We start from the raw sequence: 23,199 nt of genomic DNA, 5'->3' as shown, positions 1-23,199 counted from the left end.
AGCTTGTATAGATAGACAATAACTTGTATACATTACATGATGATTAAGATCACAGACATTCCCACATCCATAGTAGTTTTCAATAGTTAAAGGAAGTATAAGAATATTTTACCTTTTCTGTTTACAAATTTAACAATTGTTGGAAATTACCAGTACTCCCAAATTAAAACAGTCATGAATGTGTTTTAGAAAAGCGTTGAAGCTCAGAGGATAGCTGCCTTCCAAGTTCCTTTCCTAATTGTTGTATTGTTCTTAAGTCTTAAACAGCTTTCTGCTTTGAAACTCTTCCTCACCTGCAATTTTACTTTTAAAAAGAAAATTTAAAAATTCAATTAAACATGTCATCTAGAGTTTGTAATTCTTTAACCTAATACTGGAAGTATGGTTGTGTTTTTAGTACATTAATACTTAACATTTTGTTTGTTTTGTTTTGTTTTTGTAATTTCTTGATCTGTTTGAAGTGTTTGGCAAACTTTATATAAGATGATATATATATTTCTATAATTCTATTCATATGTCACAATTAATTTTTTAAACTGTGTTTTTATTATTGATTTTCCCTCCTAAAGTTAAAGAAAAACTTACTGCGGATCCTGATAGTGAAATTGCTACCACTAGCCTTCGGGTGTCCTTGATGTGCCCTGTAAGTAAAGCAACAAAACATTCTGGGGCATCTTACTTTTTATAAATTACTAATTTTCCTATAAAAGTAAGTATGTGAATGAATGGTATATTATGGAATTTTGAACTTTTTTCATTTTCCCATTCGGGGATCTTCATGGTTAAGCATTATAATTCCAAAGAATGCAAACATTCTTCAGGCAATGACTAAGCAAGAAGAGATGTAAAGGGATATTGCATCAAAGAGGAAAGAGAGTTTTAGGTTCAGAATAATCTGTCACAGTTAATTATCGATAATCCACAGCTAATACTGAACATATCTAGAGAGTTGGCTCCTTTTATCAATATAAACGGTATTGAAAAATAACAGTAAAATTATTAGGACCTAATAAATGCTAATTGATAGGCGAGGTCAGGAATAGTGGATGAAGGCTTCTTTAAAATCACTACTCTTGGAGGGGACCCTTTGCAGATGAGAGGAACTTTATGAGAAAAGTATGGAATTAGGAATTTATAATATAGTTGCCGGGGGGAGGCATTTGGTGACCAGCTACCATTGTGAGAAACATACAGTTTTTTAAATGGAAAGAGAATTGTGTCAGAGAAGGGAATAATTTGTTAAGTTCCTATTATGTGCTCCTTATATTGTCTAATTAGCAAGCCTGTATGGAATTGTTCCCATTTTCAGATGAGGAACCTGAGACTGAAAGGGGTTGGCTAACCCAAATCACACAGTTAGTTTGTAGTAGAACAAGGATTTAAATTTTGGTCTTCTGACATTATTCCAGGTCTCTTATAAAACAGTGTACCATATTGCCACATTGGACCAAAAATATAAATATCCTGATTATAAGTCTACCTCTCTATTTGGGAAAGCAGATATCTTTCTTTCTAAAGCTTTATTATCTATTATCATTAACTTTAACTTACCTTTATTGGAAAGGGATAGACTTAACATGAAATTGGGATTGCTTCGAAATCGGAAACGTGTGTTTATGAAACACAGAGAAGGTCTGCAGGAGGACATTAATGCCCTGAGGTGGTGGCAGGGGCCCTAGAGGGGCTTGGGACCTCCTCTACTCACAAGCTGGGCATGAGTTCATTTGAGTTCATTTCTTCACAGTACCTTTTCCTCCTTCTCATGTTAAGATTGATATTAAATTGGAACACATGAAATTGCCATTTTGTTCATCAAAAACAATTTGGATATTGGAAGTTTCTTATGATTTAACTCTAGTATATTCAGCAAATGTTCATTGCCGGCTGTATTCTAAGCACAACCACTATTTGGGAAGGGAACTCACGTCACCTTTTTGTTTTAGTATGTCAGACTATTATATCAGGACGAAAGCGCTTCTACACAATTTACCTAAGGAGTTGTACAGTTTGCACAGTTCCATTTTCTGTAAGTCTTACTGTCTTGGAACTGGTTTTTAATTTTTTTTTCCATTTTTTCCTTCAAACACTGTGCTGTTCTACATGACAACAACCAAAACAAAACAATAACCAAACTATTGGATTCTTGGACATTCAAAATAGTGAAAGTGGTATATTGGCATCGTCAGGATTTCTTCTATATAAGAATAGGGAATAGTTCCTTTCACATGTGTCAATTTTAATAAAACTGACAGTTTTAAGAAAACTAACATTTCAATGATTTGAAGAAATGAAGTAACAAAATTCTGTTTTAAGTTCATTAAATGTTTTCTTTCTCTGCTTACAAGTGAAAACAGATCTGTTTCTGAGACTATCTTTTGAGCTTTCCTCAGTATTCATCCTACCTGATTTTTTCAGAGCACTTTCTAAGAAAAGAGTGAATGGTACTCTTCAGACTATACTAGTGTTAACCTAACATTGGGTTGCTAACTATAGGATGTGATCTATGTTATCAGAAAACCAAACAGGTGTTTTGATCAAATTTAACAGAGATGACAGAAGTTAGATGATGAAAGTAGTTTTAGAGGCAGAGATAATACTAGTATCAGTTGAAGATAGCAGAATGGAGGGAGTGTATCCAGCTGACTGTGGAAATAACACAGGATCTGGGGTGGTGATGGGAAACGGTGAAGAAAAAAAGGATCATAGGCGTTTGGAAGGATAAGTGGTGAACCATGGGTTAATTAGGCAAAAATGAGAGAAAATGATAGCTTAAGGTTGTGGAAGAAATGTTCTATTTCACAGTATGGTTTGTAAAGTGATTTGAAGTAGACATGAATCTGGATAGTGAGAGCACAGTTCAAAACCTCTGTCCTTAGGACCTAAGTAAGGTAATTTTACAACAGCTGTTAAAGAGGGATCTGATTGAGTGTGTATAATTAAATTTTTGAACACAGTATCTGAATTTTACATAGGAGTTCCATCTTAGTGATATTAGCTAGTGAATTTTGGACTGTCCTGCAGAGGTAGGCTAGGTGGGTGCTCCAGGATAGAAAAGAAAAACAGGTTTGATTTTATGTCTTGTTTGATTCTGACTCAAGATTTTTTAAAAAAAGGTACCGCTTCTACAAATAGTTTGGAACCACTGATTTGAGTCATTTTTGCTTATACCTACTCTTTCTTTAGACAGATACTAATTAGTCTATAATGAAGTAAAAATCAATTTGGATACTACCTGCTTAATATTTGATTAATAAAAAAGCTGCATTACGGTGTTAGATACCGTTTTATTCATAAAATCAATACATTTCAAAACAGTGCCATCATCTGACTAAATAGAATTCAGCACATTCAAATCTTTTTTTATTAACATTACATAATCAGTATTAGGAAATCGGTCAGATTTTGCCAGTTAGTAATAAATGCTTTTTTAACTTGGGAAATGTTCATTAGCTCTTGTAAGACACTAGAGTAGCATTAAATTTAGGATCAGCAACTTTTGTAGTCCTGAATGTTTTTGTTTCTTTATGCTGTGGAAATTCTAAAGCAGTTACAGGAGAGATGAGAATGGCATAGAAGAGGAAGAAAAAGAAAAAAGCAGCAGATTGCAAATTGTGGCCCAAGGGTACCTGGGGATCCCTGAGACTCTTTGAAGAGGTCCAGAAAGTCAAAACTATTTATAATACTAGGACACAGTTTGTCCCTTTCTTGCTCTCATTCTGTCATGAGTAGACAGTGATATTTGATAGGGGTTACCTGACAGGGGCTGATGTCATTACTCTGATGGCTGATGGAATGTGTACTTGTGTATTCTTGTGTTTTAAAAATGTCTCTTCATTTCTAATACAATAAATATTGGTAAATACAACTTACATACATATAAGCTCTTGGAGGTTCTCAATTTTGAAGAGTGTAAAGGGATTCTAAAGCCAAAAGTTTGAGATCTGGTTGCCTAAAAAAACCGTAGTAGGTTGAGTTAGATAGAACATTATTTTAAAGAAACAAATCCAAAAAATTGACAAATAATGCCTACTTTATTATACAGTTGTTCAAATAAACAAAAGAGAAAATTTTAAATTACTAAAACCTATTCAGAAGTAACATTTTAAATAATATGATATCTTTCTTTCTAGATTTAACTGTTTATAATCATATGTTTATAATCATCTATAATCATATGTTTATAATCATCTATAATGCACTATATTATCATCTATAATCATCTATATAGCACTGTATTGTGCTATATATACTGTTCAGTGGTTTACTGTCTTTAAATTAATGGTATATCTTAAATATATTAATATGTCTAGATCTAATTTTAACCACTCTAGGTATTTTGTTGAATTGGTATGGTACAGCTTATTTTTTTCACCTGTTTTTAGTGATTATTTGGGTTGTTTACAAACATGGATTATGTAAAAAAACAATGATGGAAAATTCCTAAATAAAACACTAGCCAGTAGAATCCAGTACTCTTTTTCAAGGATAATATGTGATAACAAAGGGATGCCTCTTAGGAATGCAAGTATAGTTTTATATCAGAAAATCTGTTGAAATTATCTATAATAATAATTGAAAAAAAATTCTCTGATCATCTCATTAGGTGCTAAATAGATATTTAGTCAACATCCATTCCTATAGAACAAAAACTCTTAGCAAAGTAGGAAATGGTAGATAAGTAAAACCAAAAACTACCACCATGTATAATGTAAAACTAGGAACGTCTTTATGAAATTGAAAAATATTTGGATTTGTGTTATAGCTCTAGCAACTGCATCTTAGTGATTGTATTGTTTTTAGCCTCTTGTAGCCTCAGCATCTTCATTTCAGAAGTAGATATATAGATACTAGTCCTTTTGGAGTCATGGGGTTGTTATGAGAATTGTATGAAATTTACATAAACGTCTTTAGCATGCTGTAAGGTTCTACATTACTTAAGGGATAATTTGTTATTAAAGGAAGGGAAAATATAGAGGGAAATATCATAGAAGAGAAATTGCCTCACATTCTTTTCTCACTTTTTTTCCATCTTAAATAGTTAAATTGTGCTGCATACTTGCATGAATCACTGTAACTTCCAAAATCTCTTTTAGAATCCTAGACACTTAGAGGTAGTATGGACTCTGGAGTTAGAGCATCTGTATTCAAATATTGACTCTGCCACTTTCTAACTTTGTAATGTTAGTCAATTTAGTTAGCTTCTTTTTGCCTATTTCCTCATTATAAAATGGGGATGATAATATATATCAACTGTATAGTGTAGTTGTTAGGTTAAAATGTAAAGTGTCACGAAGATTAATGTAAAGTATTCAACATGATACCTTAACATGTAGGTACAACTATATAAGCATTAGTTACTGCTATAATGATGAGTTGGATAATTATTTTCTTTTTAAATTATAAAATAACCAAATGTTCATTTTAGCAAAAAGAAATTACAGATAAACCAAAAGAAAAAAAAAAGGAAAATTCTAAAAATCCTACCCCTCAGGCAGAGTTAACAGTGTTATAGTTTAGCTGTGACTTCTTCTAGACTTTATAGTGCAAATAAAGAAGTCTTTCCTTCTTCCTTTTCTTTCTCTTTGACCCTTACCCACTTTCTCCATTCATTCTACCATCTGGCTGACAAATACTGAGCATAGGCTGCGTGCTTGGTACTGTGTTGTGACACTTGGATTACACTGGTGAACAGTGACATAGACCTTGTGGGGCTTAGAGTGTAGTCGGAGAAACAGATTTTCTATCAGAACAAGAGAGCTGGTTATAAACTGAGATCTTTTCTATAAAGGGAGTATACAGGGAGATTCAAAAGGCTCTACAGAAAAACTTGATCTGATCTAATCTGGATGCTGTATATGTCTTGATGTTGGTATTCCTCTACCAACTGGAATAAGAATTGAACAGAGTACTAGGTTATAAGAGTATATTGAAACATCAACATATGCGCTTATACAAAAGTGAAAAAAAGTATATAAAAATGTATTTGCAATTCATATCACATACATGAGGCTGATTAATATAGGTAACCAAAGATAAATAACCAAGTGGAAAATGAGAAAAGGTTATTAATAGACAGTTCTTGGAAACACAAATGACCCTTAGAAGTAAAAAAAAAAAAAAGGAAAAAAAAGCAGCAGCAGCAGTTCAACTTCACTTATAATAAGAGAAGTGTATTCCAAAACTACAATGGGGTACTTTTCACCCATCAGATTGGCAGCGGTCAAAGGATTCAATAGCGCTATATTGACAAGGTCGAGGGGAACCAAGCACATTAATACATGTATATGTGTAAATCAGTAGGTAACCTCTGTGGAAGATAGTTTGTCATTGTGACAAAAATCATACACTTTTTCTTTGACTCAAAAAGTTTACTTTTAGGAATTTATCCCATAGCTATTTATTGCAGTATTATTTGTCGTGATGAGATTGGAGACAGTTTAAATGTAAGTACAGAATTGTGTGAATTGCACACCACCATATCTGGGGATATGTTTTTTAAAATACACATTTGATTATGCATAGAACATCTGTGAAAGGACATGCAAGAGATGGATAACAGTGGTTCTCTCTAAATAGGGGAAGAGATGAGAAAGAGACATGTTTTCATTGTATATATATCTTTTCCTACCTGTGAATTTACAAGTTTTACCTACTTTCAGAAAGTGAGATGGTCTTTTAAAAATTATACGTCCTTCAGTGAATACAAATAAAATATATAGCAATCTTGATGGAAATAAATACTGGTTTTAGTTTCGTTTCTTTTTCATTTTGTTAGTCTCGTATGACTTCTTCACATTTTTATGACTTTTGAGGCTTTGTTCTCTTTTCTGAAATGATTTCCCATGTTGTCTTCCCTGTCCTATAGTTAGGAAAAATGAGGCTGACAATCCCATGCCGTGCAGTGACTTGTACACATCTACAGTGCTTTGATGCTGCCCTTTATCTGCAAATGAATGAGAAGAAGCCCACCTGGATTTGTCCTGTGTGTGACAAAAAAGCTGCCTATGAAAGTCTAATTTTAGATGGGTAAGTGTATCCCAACATAATAATTATACTTAATCTTATTTCTAAACTGTAGTTAGTGGCCCTTTTATCTTTATAATATTCTTTGTGTTGGGGACAAGAGGGTGAGTAGTTTCCTTTTATTTTTGCTTTTCATGATCATATTTCATTGTCCATAGGAAAGGGTAAAATCCACTTAGTGATGTCATTTTGCTTACCTAGAACTTCTTGAAGAGCAACCAGGTCTGTGTAAAACCGCAGAGCAAGTGGTAGGGTAGATAGAGTTGTGTTATGCAGCTGTTAAGTTTAAAACTAGAATTCACTTCCAGGTTTTTCTGACTCTGGAGCCCAGACTCTTAAGCATTATCTCTCATGTCATATTGCGTATGTCAGAATTAAGGAAAATGATATAAACTAATTATTAGTAAATGAGGTACCCTTTTTTTCCTGTAACACTGTTTAAAAAAATTGCATATATCATACATGCACCCCTATTAACATTTAGGAAATACAGTTAATGAAAAGATTAAAATAAAATCATCAACATCCCACCCTATGGTGATGATTTTGTTATTGATGTATTAAAAAGATTGAAATCACTCTTTGCATAATGATGTGTATATACATCATGATTTTCACTCTGTAGAGTGAAAAATATCCTAGATCTTTAAAGATACTTCAGCATTTTTTTCAGTTTGAAAAGAGTATTACTGTAGAGAGGAATGAGACAATGAAGAGTGATGGGACTTTTTTCTCTGTAAACTTTTACTTTTTAACTTACTTTGAAATAATTTCAAACTTAGCAAGAAGTTGCACAGTAGCACAATGTGTTAGTTGTTAACATTCTGCCATATTTGTTTTGTCACATTCCCTTTTAATGTGTAGGTATTTTTGGTGTGTGCATGTGTGTATATAGAGAGAAAGAGATTACTATTTTCAGAAACCTTTTGAACCATTTGAGAATTAAGTTGCATATGTCATGTCCCTTTGCCCAATAATATTTTAGGGTATGTTTCCTAGATACTTGATGTTCCATTGTGGGTACATTACTAATCATTTAAGCGGTTTTTTTGGTTTGTTTGCTTGTTTGTTTTCTTTCCTCTTGGGTTGGCCAAAAAGTTCCATAAGATCTTACGGAAAAACCCAAACGAACTTTTTGGCCAACCCAATATTATAGCCTACATGGTTGCCACTCTTTCTGTTTTACCTTGTGATATGAACATTTTTGAAGCTTTTGTTTGCTCGTTTAGACAGGGTTTTTTTCCTTAAGCTCTTAGAAATTGAAATGCTGAATAAAAGAGAATATATAATTTTAAGACTTTTACTATTTATTACCAAGATGCCTCCCAGGAGGAGTAAACGATTTTACGCTCCTAGTTGTCATTTCACTCTCCTGCCAGTAGTGTATTGGAAGCCCACTTCTCAGTCTTCTTACCAAGCTTATCATATTAAATCTTATTTTTAAAATGCCTTTACTAGTTTTCTAGTTGAAAAGATATCTTATTGTTTTGATTTTTATTTATTGTAAGAATTATCAGTTATCAATAATTATCAATTATTATCTTCATCCTTATATTGGTTGTTATAATACTTTTTATGAATTGTCACTTAATGTTTTTTTTCCTTTGTGGTTCATCTTTTTCTTACTGACTTATAAATGCTCATTATATACTGAGGATATTAATTTCTCTGTTTATATGTGCTAAATATATTTTCCCAGTTTGCCTTCTGATTGTATTGTGACATTTTTCTCATTCAGAAACTTTAAATTTTTATTCCATCAAGTCTGTCTCTTCATTTTGGTTTTCTGTCTTTAATGTGTTTTAGAAAGTCCCAGAGATTTTATATGAGCATTCACTTGTTTTTTTGTCAGGTACTTTTAAGATTTCATTTTTTTTTCCCCTTCCATTCATGCAGTTCTTTATTCCATCATGCATTCCTTCACGAATTCATTCAATATAATACTTATTAAATACTGGCTGTGTGTCAGATACTAGATCTAAAATGGTAAACAGAGCACTTCGAGAGTGGGAGACAGTAAAGAACTGCATATTCTGTTAAGCGCTATGAAGGTAAAGAATGGAACTATGTGAAAAAATTGGGGATAGGGGAGAAACTTTAGGGTAGCGAATAGGTGATCCCATTACTCCACCCTTCCACCTGAAGGTTGGTCAGTAATCTCACCAACACTTAATGAGTAATCTCTCCCATGGGCTTAAGACACTGCCTCCATCATTTAAAACATTTTTTGTACTCAAGTGTCATTTCTGAACTGGTATTTGTGCCATTGATCAAAGTATTGGCCAGTACAAAACTATTTTAATTATTGGATTTCTGTTATTCATTAATATCTCTTAGGCCTATGTTTCAGAATTTTCTTGACTTATTACAGTTTGCCATATTCACTTGAATAAAAGCATCCTTAAATTACACAAAGAAATCCTGTTTGGATTTTGATTGGAATTATGTTTTTCATATAATTAGGGAAAATACATATTTAAAGTATTACATATTCTAATGAAGGTAGCATTTTTCCTTATTTGTTTTTATCAGTTTTATCGAGATATAAGAACTGCCCATATTTAAAGTGTACAGTTTGGTACATTTTGACCCAGTATACACCTGTAATATCATTATAATAAGATAATGAATATATCTGTCCTACCTAAAGTTTTCTCATGTATCTTCCTAATCTCTTTCTTTCACTGTATCCTCAGTCAAACACTGGTATGCTTTCTGCTGCTACAGATTGTTTTGGATTTTCTAGAATTTTGTATGAATAGAATCATAAAGTGTCTGCTTCCTTTGTCTAGCTTATTTTTATTCAGTATGCTTGCTTTGAGATTTGTCCACGTTGCTGCATGTACCAATAGTTTTTTCATTTTTATTCCTGAATAGCATTCCATTGTACAGATATCCCACAGTTTATCAATTCACTTGTTTATGCGTTCCTTCTGGTTTGGGGTTCTTGCAAATAAAGCTGCTAAGAACATTCATGTCCAGGTCTCTGTGTGGACTGATGTTTTAATTTACCTGGGGTAAGTACTTACGAGTGGAATCCCTGGTCACATACTAGGTGTATGCTTAATTTTTTAATAAATTACCAAACTGTTTTCCAAAGTGGTTGTACTCTTTTATATTCCCACTAGCAGTATATGAGAGTTCCAGTTGCTCCACATTCTCATCAACGTTTGGTATGGTTAGTTTTTTAAATTTTAGACATTCTAGTGGTATATGGTGGTACCCCATTGTGGATTTGATTTGCATTTCCGTTATGACTGTATTGAGCATCTTCTTGTGTGTTTATTTGCCATCTGTGTGTCATCTTTGGTGAAGTGACTGCTTAAACTTTTGCCCATTTTTCAGCTGGGTTGTTTGTTTTTCATATTACTGAGTTTTGATAGTTCTTTATATATTATGGATGTAAGTCCGTTATCAGATCTGTAGTTTGCTAATGTTTTCTGCCATTTCCTCTTTTCAGTCTCTTAATAGTGTCTTTCAAAGAGAAAAAGTTCTTGGATTAAGGCCAGTTTATCAAGGCTTTCTTTTATGTACTGTGCTTTTGATATCATATTAAGACATTTTTTCCTAACCTAAGGTCAGAAAAATTTTCTCCTTGCTTGCTTTAGAAGTTCTGTAGTTTAATTTTATACTTAGATCTGTTATCTACTTCAAGTTAATTTTTGTATATGGTGTGAGATAAGAAGCAGGGTTTTAGCTTCATTTTTGTTTTTGGCAAACAGTCATGGAGTTGTTCTGCCACATTGGTGAAAAGATTGTATTTTCCTCATTGAATTGCCTTTGCACCTTCTTTTCAAAAATCAGTCGGCCATATATATGTGGATTTATCTCTGAACTTTGTTCCATTGATTTGTCTATATTTATGTCAGTACTGCACTGTCTGGAAATCAGGGTAATGTGGGACTTCTAACTTCATTCTTTTTCAAAATTATTTTGACAATTGTACATATTTTGCATTTCATTGCATATTTTAGAATCAGCTTGTCAATTAGAAAACAAATCTGGGTTTTTGATTTGTATAATGTTGAATCTATAGATAAGTTAAGGGTGAGTTCACAATATTTAGTCTTCTGATCCATGAACATGATATATATCTATTTAGTTAATTAGGTTTCAGTATGTTTGGTGGTTTTCAGTATATAGGTCTTGTATGCTTTATGTCAGATTTATCCCATTGTTTCATATTTCTCATGTCGTATTGTTTTTTATATTTTTAGTTGTATTATATAGAAATATAGTTGATTTTTGTATGTTCTATCTTGAAACCTTACTAAATGCGTCTTGTAGTTCGAATAGCATTGTTATAGAACATAGGATATTCTGTACAGGCAGTAATATTTTAGGAATAAAGACAGTCTTACTTTGTCCTTTTTAATCTGGATGCCTTTTATATCTTTGTCCTGCTGTCTTGAACTGACTAGTCTGTTGACATGATGATTTGCATTGATTGACTTTCAAATATTAAACAACCTTTCATTCTGGAGATGGATCCCACTTGGTCATGATTTGTTATCTTTTATATTTATTGTTGGGTTTGTTTTGCTAAAGTTCATGAGAGATAGTGGTCTGTTGTTTTCTTGTTTTGTCTTTGTCTGTTTTTAGTATCAGAGTAATGCTGGCCTTATATAGGGAGCGGGAAGTAGTGGTATCATGAATCCTCAAATATTTGGTAGCATTTCCTAGTGAAGACATTTGGGCCTAGAATTTTCTTTGTGGTAAAGTTTTTACAAATGTCTTTTTTTTCCCCAAAATTTATTTATTTATTTATATTTATTTTTGGCTGGGTTGGGTCTTTGTTTCTGTGCAAGGGCTCTCTCTAGTTGTGGCAAGCCTCCTTTATCAAAGATAAGGTGTCCATATATGCGTGGGTTTATCTCTGGACTTTCTATCCTGTTCCACTGATCTTTCTGTTTTTGTGCCAGTACCATACTGTCTTGATTACTGTAGCTTTGTAGTATAGTCTGAAGTCAGGGAGCCTGATTCCTCCAGCTCCGTTTTTCGTTCTCAAGATTGCTCTGGCTATTCAGGGTCTTTTGTGTTTCCATACAAATTGTGAAATTTTTTGTTCTAGTTCTGTGAAAAATGCCAGTGGTAATTTGATAGGGATTGCATTGAATCTGTAGATTGCTTTGGGTAGTAGAGTCATTTTCACAATGTTGATTCTTCCAATCCAAGAATATGGTATATCTCTCCATCTGTTTCATCTTTAATTTCTTTCATCAGTGTCTTATAATTTTCTGCATACAGGTCTTTTGTCTCCTTAAGGTAGGTTTATTCCTAGATATTTAATTCTTTTTGTTGCAGTGGTAAATGGGAGTGTTTTCTTGATTTCACTTTCAGATTTTTCATCATTGGTATATAGGAATGCCAGAGATTTCTGTGCATTAATTTTATATCCTGCTACTTTACCAGATTCATTGATTAGCTCTAGTAGTTTTCTGGTAGCATCTTTAGGATTCTCTATGTATAGTATCATGTCATCAGCAAACAGTGACAGCTTTACTTCTTTTCCGATTTGGATTCCTTTTATTTCCTTTTCTTCTCTGATTGCTGTGGCTAAAACTCCAAAACTATGTTGAATAAGAGTGGTGAGGGTAGGCAACCTTGTCTTGTTCCTGATCTTAGTGGAAATGCTTTCAGTTTTTCACCATTGAGGACGATGTTGGCTGTGGGCTTGTCATGTATGGCCTTTATTATGTTGAGGAAAGTTCCCTCTATGCCTACTTTCTGCAGGGTTTTTATCATAAATGGGTGTTGAATTTTGTCAAAAGCTTTCTCTGCATCTATTGAGATGATCATACGGTTTTTCTCCTTCAATTTGTTAATATGGTTTATCACATTGATAGATTTGCGTATATTGAAGAATCCTTGCATTCCTGGGATAAACCCCACTTGATCATGGTGTATGATCCTTTTAATGTGCTGTTGGATTCTGTTTGCTACTATTTTGTTGAGGATTTTTGCATCTATGTTCATCAGTGATATTGGCCTGTAGTTTTCTTTCTTTGTGACACCCTTGTCTGGTTTTGGTATCAAGGTGATGGTGGCCTCGTAGAAGGAATTTGGGAGTGTTCCTCCCTCTGCTATATTTTGGAAGAGTTTGAGAAGGATAGGTGTTAGCTCTTCTCTAAATGTTTGATAAAATTCGCCTGTGAAGCCATCTGGTCCTGGGCTTTTGTTTGTTGGAAGATTTTTAATCACAGTTTCAATTTCAGTGCTTGTGATTGGTCTGTTCATATTTTCTATTTCTTCCTGATTCAGTCTTGGCAGGCTGTGCATTTCTAAGAATTTGTCCATTTCTTCCAGATTGTCCATTTTATTGGCATAGAGTTGCTTGTAGTAATCTCTCATGATCTTTTTTATTTCTGCAGTGTCAGTTGTTACTTCCACTTTTTCATTTCTAATTCTATTGATTTGAGTCTTCTCCCTTTTTTTCTTGATGAGTCTGGCTAGTGGTTTACCTATTTTGTTTATCTTCTCAAAGAACCAGCTTTCAGTTTTATTGATCTTTGCTATTGTTTCCTTCATTTCTTTTTCATTTATTTCTGATCTGATTTTTATGATTTCTTTCCTTCTGCTAGCTTTGGGGTTTTTATGTTCTTCTTTCTCTAATTGCTTGAGGTGCAAGGTTAGATTGTTTATTCGAGATGTTTCCTGCTTCTTAAGGTGGGCTTGTATTGCTATAAACTTCCCCCTTAGAACTGCTTTTGCTGCATCCCATAGATTTTGGGTCATTGTGTCTCCATTGTCATTTGTTTCTAGGTATTTTTTTATTTCCTCTTTGATTTCTTCAGTGATCACTTCATTATTAAGTAGTGTACTGTTTAGCCTCCATGTGTTTGTATATTTTACAGATCTTTTCCTGTAATATCTAGTCTCATGGCGTTGTGGTTGGAAAAGATACTTGATACAATTTCAGTTTTCTTAAATTTACCAAGGCTTGATTTGTGACCCAAGATATGATCTCTCCTGGAGAATGTTCCATGAGCACTTGAGAAAAATGTGTATTCTGTTGTTTTTGGATGGAGTGGCCTATAAATATCAAGTCCATCTTGTTTAATGTGTCATTTAAAGCTTGTGTTTCCTTATTTATTTTCATTTTGGATGATCTGTCCATGGGTGAAAGTGGGGTGTTAAAGTCCCCTACTATGAATGTGTTACTGTTGATTTCTGCTTTTATGGCTGTTAGTATTTGCCTTATGTATTGAGGTGCTCCTATGTTGGGTGCATAAATATTTACAATTGTTATATCTTCTTCTTGGATTGATCCCTTGATCATTATGTAGTGTCTTTCTTTGTTTCTTCTAATAGTCTTTATTTTAAAGTCTATTTTGTCTGATATGAGAATTGCTACTCCAGCTTTCTTTTGATCTCCATTTGCATGAAATATCTTTTTCCATCCCCTTACTTTCAGTCTGTATGTGTCTCTAGGTCTGAAGTGGGTCTCTTTTAGACAGCAAATATATGGGTCTTGTTTTTGTATCCATTCAGCCAATCTGTGTCTTTTGGTGGGAGCATTTAGTCCATTTACATTTAAGGTAATTATCTATATGTATGTTCCTATTCCCATTTTCTTAATTGTTTTGGGTTCATTATTGTACGTCTTTTCCTTCTCTTGTGTTTCTTGCCTAGAGAAGTTCCTTTAGCAGTTGTTGTAGAGCTGGTTTGGTGGTGCTGAACTCTCTCAGCTTTTGCTTGTCTGTAAAGGTTTTAATTTCTCCATCAAATCTGAATGAGATCCTTGCTGGGTAGAGTAATCTTGGTTGTAGGTTTTTCTCCTTCATCACTTTAAATATGTCCTGCCAGTCCCTTCTGGCTTGCAGAGTTTCTGCTACAGATCAGCTGTTAACCTTATGGGGATTCCCTTGTGTGTTATTTTTCCCTTGCTGCTTTTAATATGTTTTCTTTGTATTTAATTTTTGACAGTTTGATTAATATGTGTCTTGGCGTATTTCTCCTTGGATTTATCCTGTATGGGACTCTCTGTGCTTCCTGGACTTGATTAACTCTTTTCTTTCCCATATAAGGGAAGTTTTCAACTATAATCTCTTCAAATATTTTCTCAGCCCCTTTCTTTTTCTCTTCCTCTGGAACCCCTATAATTCGAATGTTGGTGCGTTTAATGTCCCAGAGGTCTCTGAGACTGTCCTCAGTTCCTTTGATTCTTTTTTCTTTATTCTGCTCTGCAGTAGTTATTTCCACTATTTTATCTTCCAGGTCACTTATCCGTTCTTCTGCCTCAGTTATTCTGCTATTGATCCCATCTAGAGTATTTTTCATTTCATTTATTGTGTTGGTCACTGTTGTTTGTTTCACCTTTAGTTCTTCTAGGTCCTTGTTAAATGTTTCTTGCATTTTGTCTATTCTATTTCCACGATTTTGGATCATCTTTACTATCATTATTCTGAATTCTTTTTCAGGTAGACTGCCTATTTCCTCTTCATTTGTTAGGTCTGGTGGGGTTTTTTCTTGCTCCTTCATCTGCTGTGTGTTTTTCTGTCTTCTCATTTTGCTTATCTTACTGTATTTGGGGTCTCCTTTTTGCAGGCTGCAGGTTTGTAGTTCCTGTTGTTTTTGGTGTCTGTCCCCAGTGGCTAAGGTTGGTTCAGTGGGTTGTGTAGGCTTCCTGGTGGAGGGGACTAGTGCCTGTGTTCTGGTGGATGAGGCTGGATCTTGTCTTTCTGGTGGGCAGGTCCACGTCTGGTGGTGTGTTTTGGGGTGTCTGTGGACTTATTATGATTTTAGGCAGCCCCTCTGCTAATGGATGGGGTTGTGTTCCTGTCTTGCTAGTTGTTTGGCATAGGATGACCAGCACTGAGCTTGCTGGTCGTTGAGTGAAGCTGGGTGCTGGTGTTGAGATGGATATCTCTGGGAGGTTTTCGCTGTTTGATACTATGTGGAGCTGGGAGGTCTCTTGTGGACCAGTGTCCTGAAGTTGGCTCTCCCACCTCAGAGGCACAGCACTGACTCCTGGCTGCAGCACCAAGAGCCTTTCATCCACATGGCTCAGAATAAAAGGGAGAAAAAGTAGAAAGAAAGAAAGGAAGAGAAAGAGAGAGAGAGAGAGAGAGAGAAAGAAAGGAGGGAGGGAAGGAAGGAAGGAAAAAAAGAAAGAAGATAAAGTAAAATAAAATAAGATAAAATATAATAAAGTTATTAAAATAAAAAAATAATTAAGAGGAAAAAAAAGGGACGGATAGAACCCTAGGACAAATGGTGGAAGCAAAAGTATACAGACAAAATCTCATACAGAAGCATACACATACATACTCACAAAAATAGGAAAAGCGGAAAAAATCATAAATCTTGCTCTCAAAGTCCACCTCAATTTGGGATGATTCGTTGTCTAAAGGAGGGAAGGAAGGAAAGAAAGAACGAAGATAAAGTAAAATAAAATAAAGTTATTAAAATAAAAAGTAATTATTAAGAAAAAAATTAAAAACAAACGGATGGATAGAACCCTTGGACAAATGGTGGAAGCAAAGCTTTACAGACAAAATATCACACAGAAGCATACACATACACACTCACAAAAAGAGGAAAAGGGGAAAAAATCATAAATCTTGCTCTCAAAGTCCACCTCCTCAATTTGGGATGATTTGTTGTCTATTCATGTATTCCACAGATGCAGGGTACATCTAGTTGATTGTGGAGCTTTAATACGCCCTTCTGAGGCTGCTGGGAGAGATTTCCCTTTCTCTTTGTTCTCACAGCTCCCAGGGTTCAGCTTTGGATTTGGCCCCGCCTCTGCATGCAGGTCGCTGGAGGCGTCTTTTCTTCGCTCAGACAGGACTCGGTTAAAGGAGCCGATTCAGGGGCTCTGGCTCACTCAGGCCGGGGGGAGGGAGGGGCACGGAGTGTGTGGCGAGCCTGTGGCGGCAGAGGCCGGCGTGACGTTGCATCAGCCTGTGGCGCACTATGCGTCCTCCCGGGGGATTTGTCCCTAGATCACGGGACCCTGGCAGTGGCGGGCTGCACAGGCTCCCCGGAAGGGGGGCGTGGATAGTGACCTGTGCTCGCACACAGGCTTCTTGGTGGCAGCAGTAGCAGCCTTAGTGTCTCATGCCCGTTTCTGGGGTCCGCGCTGATAGCCGCGGCTCGCGCCCGTCTCTGGAGCTCCTTTAAGCAGCGCTCTTAATCCCCTCATCTGGAGCACCAGGAAACAAAGAGGGAAGAAAAAGTCTCTTGCCTCTTTGGCAGCTCCAGACTTTTCCCGGACTCCCTCCCGGCTAGCCATGGTGCACTAACCCCTTCAGGCTGTGTTCACGCCGCCAACCCCAGTCCTCTCCCAGAGCTCAGACCGAAGCCGGAGCCTCAGCCCCCAGCCCCCAGCCCCGCCTGCCCCGGCAGGTGAGCAGACAAGCCTCTTGGGCTGGTGAGTGCCGGTTGGGCTGGTGAGTGCCCGTCGGCACCGATCATCTGTGCAGGAATCTCTCTGCTTTGCCCTCCGCACCCCTGTGGCTGCGCTCTCCTCCACGGCTCCGAAGCTTTCCCCCTCTGCCACCCGCAGTCTCCGCCCGCAAAGGGGCTTCCTAGTGTGTGGAAACCTTTCCTCCTTCACAGCTCCCTCCCACTGGTGCAGGTCCCGTTCCTATCCTTTTGTCTCTGTTTATTCTTTTTTCTTTTTCCCTACCCAGGTACGTGGTGGTGGTGGTGGGGTTTCTTGCCTTTTGGGAGGTCTGAGGTCTTCTGCCAGCGTTCAGTAGGTGTTCTGTAGGAGTTGCTCCACGTGTAGATGTATTTCTGGTGTATCTGCGGGGAGGAAGGTGATATCTGCGTCTTACTCTTCCTCTATCTTCCCGGAAGCCATGAACCCAATAATTTTTATGTTTAGTTTATGTGTTATGTTGAGGGTTGTGTTTTTTTTTTTTTTTTTTGGCTGCATTGGGTCTTTGTTGTGGCATGTGGGATCTTTTTTTTTTTTTTTTTTTTTTTTGCGGTGCATGGGCTTCTCTCTAGTTGTGGAGTGCACGTTTTCTGTCTCTAGTTGTGGTGTGTGGGCTCCAGGGTACATGGACTCTGTAGTTGGTGGCACGTGGGCTCTCTTGTTGAGGTGTGCAATCTCAGTAGTTGTGGTGCACAGGCCTAGTTGCCCGCAGCATGTGGCTCTTAGCTCCCCAACCAGGGATGGAACCCGTGTCCCCTGTATCGGAAGGCGGACTTACCAGCACTGGACCACCAGGGAAGTCCCTGAGGGTGGTTTCTTTACTGCCAATCCCTGCAAGAAGGTTCCAGGTGTCTATTTCTGTTTAATCACTGATTTTTAAGATGATATTCAGTAAGTCACTTAACTCTTCTGTTGCCCGTTAAACAGCTAAAGCCTAGGGCCAAAACAAACAAAAAGCATTACTTTTGTCTCCAAGGTAAAATGTGTTACTTCATTTCACCTTTGAACAGAGCCATTTGATTCCATTTCTGTACTTCTTACTTGGTTTATAGGCTTTTTATGGAAATTCTCAATGACTGTTCTGATGTGGATGAGATCAAATTCCAAGAAGATGGTTCTTGGTGCCCAATGAGACCGAAGAAAGAAGCTATGAAAGTATCCAGCCAACCATGTACAAAAATAGAAAGTATGTGCAGAATGGCAGCAGAGAGCAAAACGATGAGACTTGTGTGATGTTATCGTTAGCGTTAACTTTGGCCATTAGAGCTACCATTTGGAGCTCAGTTTGCTCACTTTATCTTTTGATCATCTATTACATATGTAATTTCTCCCAAATGGTTTTTATTCTTAAGTGTGCTAAAGTTTATACCACATTATAATCAGTTTTTTCATAGTATATTTTTCATATATAAAGTAAATAAAACAATCACCTAAATCATTTTATTATTTTTTATTGAAGTATAGTTGCTCTACAATATTATGGAAGTTATAGGTGTACAGTGTAGTGACTCACAATTTTTAAAGGTTATACGCCATTTATAGTTATTGTAAGATATTGGCTATATTTCCTGTGTCATACAACACATCCTGTAGCTTATCCTATAGCTAATAATTTGTATCTCCTGCTTCGCCACCCCTGTAATAATGCCCCTCCCCTCTTCACTCTCCCCACTTGTCACCACTAGTTTGTTCTCTGTCTCTGTGAGTCTGCTTCTTTTTTGTTATATTCATTAGTTTGTTATATTTTTAAGATTCCACATATAAGTCATATCATATAGTATTTGTCTTTCTCTGTCTGACTTATTTCACTCAGCATAATGCTCTCCAAGTCCATTCATGTTCCTGCAGCTGGCAAAATTTTGTTCTTTTTTATGGCTGAGTAATATTCCATTGTATATATTAATACATATATATACCACACTGTCTTTATCCATTCATCTGTTGACACTTAGGTTGCTCCCATATCTTGGCATTTGTAAATAATGCTGCTATGAACATTGGGGGTGCATGTATCTTTTCGAATTAGTGTTTTTGGTTTTCTTTGGATATATACCCAGGAGTGGAATTGCTGGGTCATATATGGTAGTTATATTTTTAATGTTTTAAGAAACTGCCATATTGTTTTCCACTGTGGCTGCACCAGTTTACATTCCTACCAACAGTGCACAAGAGTTCCCTTTTTTCCACATCCTCTCCAACATTTGTTACTTGTGTTCTTTAAAATCATTTTAATATATGGTGCTTGTTACAACACGAAAAATTATAAATGACATTTCTATGGACACTTATTTGGAACTTTTCATTTTAAAAATTATAAAAAATTATTTATTTTGCACACTGTGCAGCATGCGGGATCTTAGTTCCCTGACCAGGGATCGAACCCATGTCCCCTACATTGGGAGCACGGAGTCTTAACCACTGGACTGCCAAGGAGGTCCCTCAAAATTATTTTTAGAGCACCTGTTGGAGGAACCCCAGGTGGAGGTGTGGTTAGAGAGGCTGTATCATCCATTAATGGAGGGTGGGGGAAGATGGTCATAGGTTAGTTGGTAAAGAAGTGAACTAATTGTTTCCATTGCCTTGTGGGAAGAAATTTGACTCTTGCCTTGGTTACCTAGGAATTATACTCAACCTTCAACTCCCTGTGCTGTCTACCCTGAGTGGGGAAAATAAAGGCTGTTTGAGAAATTGAAACTGATAGGTGAACTTAGTTTCTTTTTATCTGGCATAGTCCAGTCACTGCATTTGAGTTTTGTGCTGACTGTATTTAACATTCTAATAATGTAATGAATAATAGGCATTCAGAGTAAGAAGAGAGGAAAAAGTAAAGGATTTATGTCAATATTAATCATTCTCCTGTGATTGTTACTGAACCTATGGGTGGAATGATCAGGGTTTTCCTCATCCTTGAGAAAAGTAGTGATTTAGTTAATTAGTTGCTGCTGCTTTTCCATTATCAAGTAGCATGCATTTTCTACTAAATAGATTGTAGTAGAATGGTGAGTCAACTCACCACTCTTTGAAATGGTGAGTTAACATATCATGTGAGACTATTGTAGTGGGCAGAAAGGAGAACCTAAGTAGATAGCTGGTAAGAAAAACTTTAAATGTCTGAGTAACTTAAGTGAGATGTTTGGGGTTTTTTCCACTTATCAAGGTGAAAATTTTACCAAGTTCTTGCTTATGGTGCAGAGCTTATATATTCTTTGATGTGAGCACCACTGCTTTGCTAGATAGGAAGTATGATTCTGACTTAACCCTACCGCATGTCTGTGAGAATACACAGCCAGTAAAGCTACATACTCTTGTCCATGGCCAGAGACCAGCCCCTTAACTCCGGATGTCTGTATAACATGAGTCCTCACCTAGGGAGACAGCGTGAGGTGCAGTATCTGTGCAAATCTGTCGCAGTACTGGGGAGATAACGCGGAGTGTGCCATCTGAAAGAGGCTTTCGCTTCTCACAAGGCATAGCGCTCACCCTGTCTCTCTAGGTAAGCAGTCATTTTATAGACAGATGACTGGAGTTAGAGAGTTGGTCTCTGTCCGTGGGACAGAGTATGGGCTTTATTGGCTGTGTATTCTCCAGGATGTGCTACACAGTTAAAACTCTTATGGTTAGAGCTCGTGTTACACCTTTGACTTTTTTGCCCCTCTGTTCCCTACTTGCAGCTGCAGGTGTCCTCAGTAAGCCTTGTTCAGTGACTGTAGCCAATGAGGCAAGCAAGAAGAAAGTGGATGTCATTGACTTAACAATAGAAAGCTCTTCTGATGAAGAGGAAGACCCTCCTGCCAAAAGGAAATGCATCTTTATGTCAGAAACACAAAGCAGCCCAACCAAAGGGTTTGTTAATTTATAGTTCACTATTGTTTATTACACTTGGAACTAACTATTCTTGGGATAAGTTTGTAAATGTCTCTTTGAGAGTTGCATAACCATATAGGGCTATTTTAATTTGCCTTTTGTTCAGTTGAAATATTTTCAAGTGAGCATGTTGTTTATAGGAAAGCAAATTTTGATGAAGAATATATTCCCATCTTTGGGAAGTGAGAGTTGAAATCTTCTCATGTCTAAATATTTATTTCAAATTTGATACTTTTTGTTATTTTCTTGAATCTATTTGGAAGGAGTAAATTTGGCATCACAGACCAACATGAGGAAGCCGAGTGTGTGGAATTGGGAATCTGACAAGTGTAGATTCCAGTTTTGACACCATTGCTTACTCATTCTGTGATCTTGGTTGAAATATTTAACTTGTTTGAGCCTCCTTTTCCTGTTCTGTACAATGGGGTTAAATAATGCCTACCTCATAAGATTAAATTCAGGTTTCAATAAGATAATGAAAGAGCTCAGCCTCAGTGTCAACCAGATGGTCATTGTCTCAGTAAACAATTGATTGCCTTCCCTTCTCACCCTCTCCAGGGCAAAATATGGGCTAGTAAATGCAGTCTAGCGTTTATTTATGAGTCATCTGGCAGAAGCTGTTGCTGACATGTAGTGAGTGACAGGTTTGAGTATTTAGCAATAGGTGCTTCTTAGAGATTTTGGAACCTGCAGGAAAGTAGCAGCAGGTTCTCTTGACATCCATGAACATATTGTTTCAAACTTGAGTATGCCAGCCTTACCTTTTGGCTTCTCATAGCACTTCTTTTCTCTAATGGCTTTATTGGGGTATAATTTATATACCATAAAATTCTCCCATCTTAAGTATTCAATTGCACAGTTCAGTGATTTTAGTAAATTCATAGGGTTGTATAGTCATCATCACAATTCAGTTGTAGAATATTCTGAACAGCCAGTAAACATCTCTCATGTTCATTTGCACTTAATCCTGATGCACACCCCAAATCTAGGCAACCATTGATCTTCTTTTTATCTCTATAAATTTGCCTTTTCTAGACATTTTATACAAGTGGAGTTACATTCTCGGTGCACTTTTGAAACATTCTTTTTTTATAGTTACTTTTGAAACCAGGAGAATTAAGCATTTTGTGCTGCCTTCTTCACTGTTAAAATGCTTATATTTCCAGATGTGATTTACGTATCACAGTAAGGGTATTTTTTGTTTGTTTGTTTGTTTTTTTAGTGGAACAGAAAATGGAATAAGTATTTCAAGTGGGATTTTTGGGGGGTATGCTCATCATTTATTGTTCCTTTCAGACAATTTGTTTGGCACTTCTAGCATTTAAATAATAAAAAATGAAAATGTAATTTTGAAATGTTTACTAAAGTGGAGAATCATGGGAATGAATACTTAGATGTGGTATTTCCAGATTTTACTCTCTAATGAAACTCTTTAGAATATGCTGGAAAAACATAGGTTGCGCAGTATTATAGTTAGATGGTTTCCTGCCAGGTTGAAGGGTTGTGCGTAGTGATATGGACTCATGAGTTACTGTAATCATAGAGGGTGTCTCTGGTGGCTCGCCATAAGGGTCTACCCTCTATGTTCCTTTCGCATATTTTTACCAATACTTGATGAGGACTTAGAACTGGAGGAGTGGCACGTACATTGGGTGACAATCTTGAAATGACTTCAACATGCAGAGGAATCAGGACAGTTCACACCTGCGGTCAGCTACCGTAGAGATAGATGTAAGTCTCCTCATCGAGGTTAAAAAGAAAATAAAAACTAACATTGTGAGTATAAGGTAGAAACTTTTGACTAAACCAGCAACACATGAAAATTTTGGTTTAAAATGTCTGTAAATTGCAGCTTCCCAGCTCATTCCACAAAGTTGACATAACTCTTAATACCCAAACTAGACTTACGCATTAACAGCCAAAAG

At 36.3% G+C, this 23,199-nt stretch overlaps 1 protein-coding gene across 11 annotated transcripts in view; it reads left to right on the top strand.

Moving 5' to 3' along the window:
• The window catches only part of PIAS2 (protein inhibitor of activated STAT 2), a 92,606-nt gene that overhangs the window by 52,246 nt on the left and 17,161 nt on the right, over positions 1-23,199 (top strand). For all 11 annotated transcript variants that reach the window (XR_009521752.1, XM_060028998.1, XM_060028994.1 and 8 more), the window contains 4 exons: positions 570-643; positions 6,866-7,026; positions 18,463-18,596; positions 21,082-21,253. Coding sequence is in view for 10 of the 11 variants with exons in the window: in XM_060028998.1 (XP_059884981.1) it covers positions 570-643; positions 6,866-7,026; positions 18,463-18,596; positions 21,082-21,253 (541 nt within the window). In the remaining variant the exon portion in view is untranslated. The remainder of the gene's footprint in view (positions 1-569; positions 644-6,865; positions 7,027-18,462; positions 18,597-21,081; positions 21,254-23,199) is intronic.

The sequence above is a fragment of the Delphinus delphis genome, chromosome 13 (genome assembly GCF_949987515.2).
Source record: "Delphinus delphis chromosome 13, mDelDel1.2, whole genome shotgun sequence".
Classification (NCBI taxonomy): Eukaryota; Metazoa; Chordata; class Mammalia; order Artiodactyla; family Delphinidae; genus Delphinus; species Delphinus delphis.
Note: the sequence above shows the minus strand (reverse complement) of the source record. Positions and strands in the feature narration are given on the sequence as shown.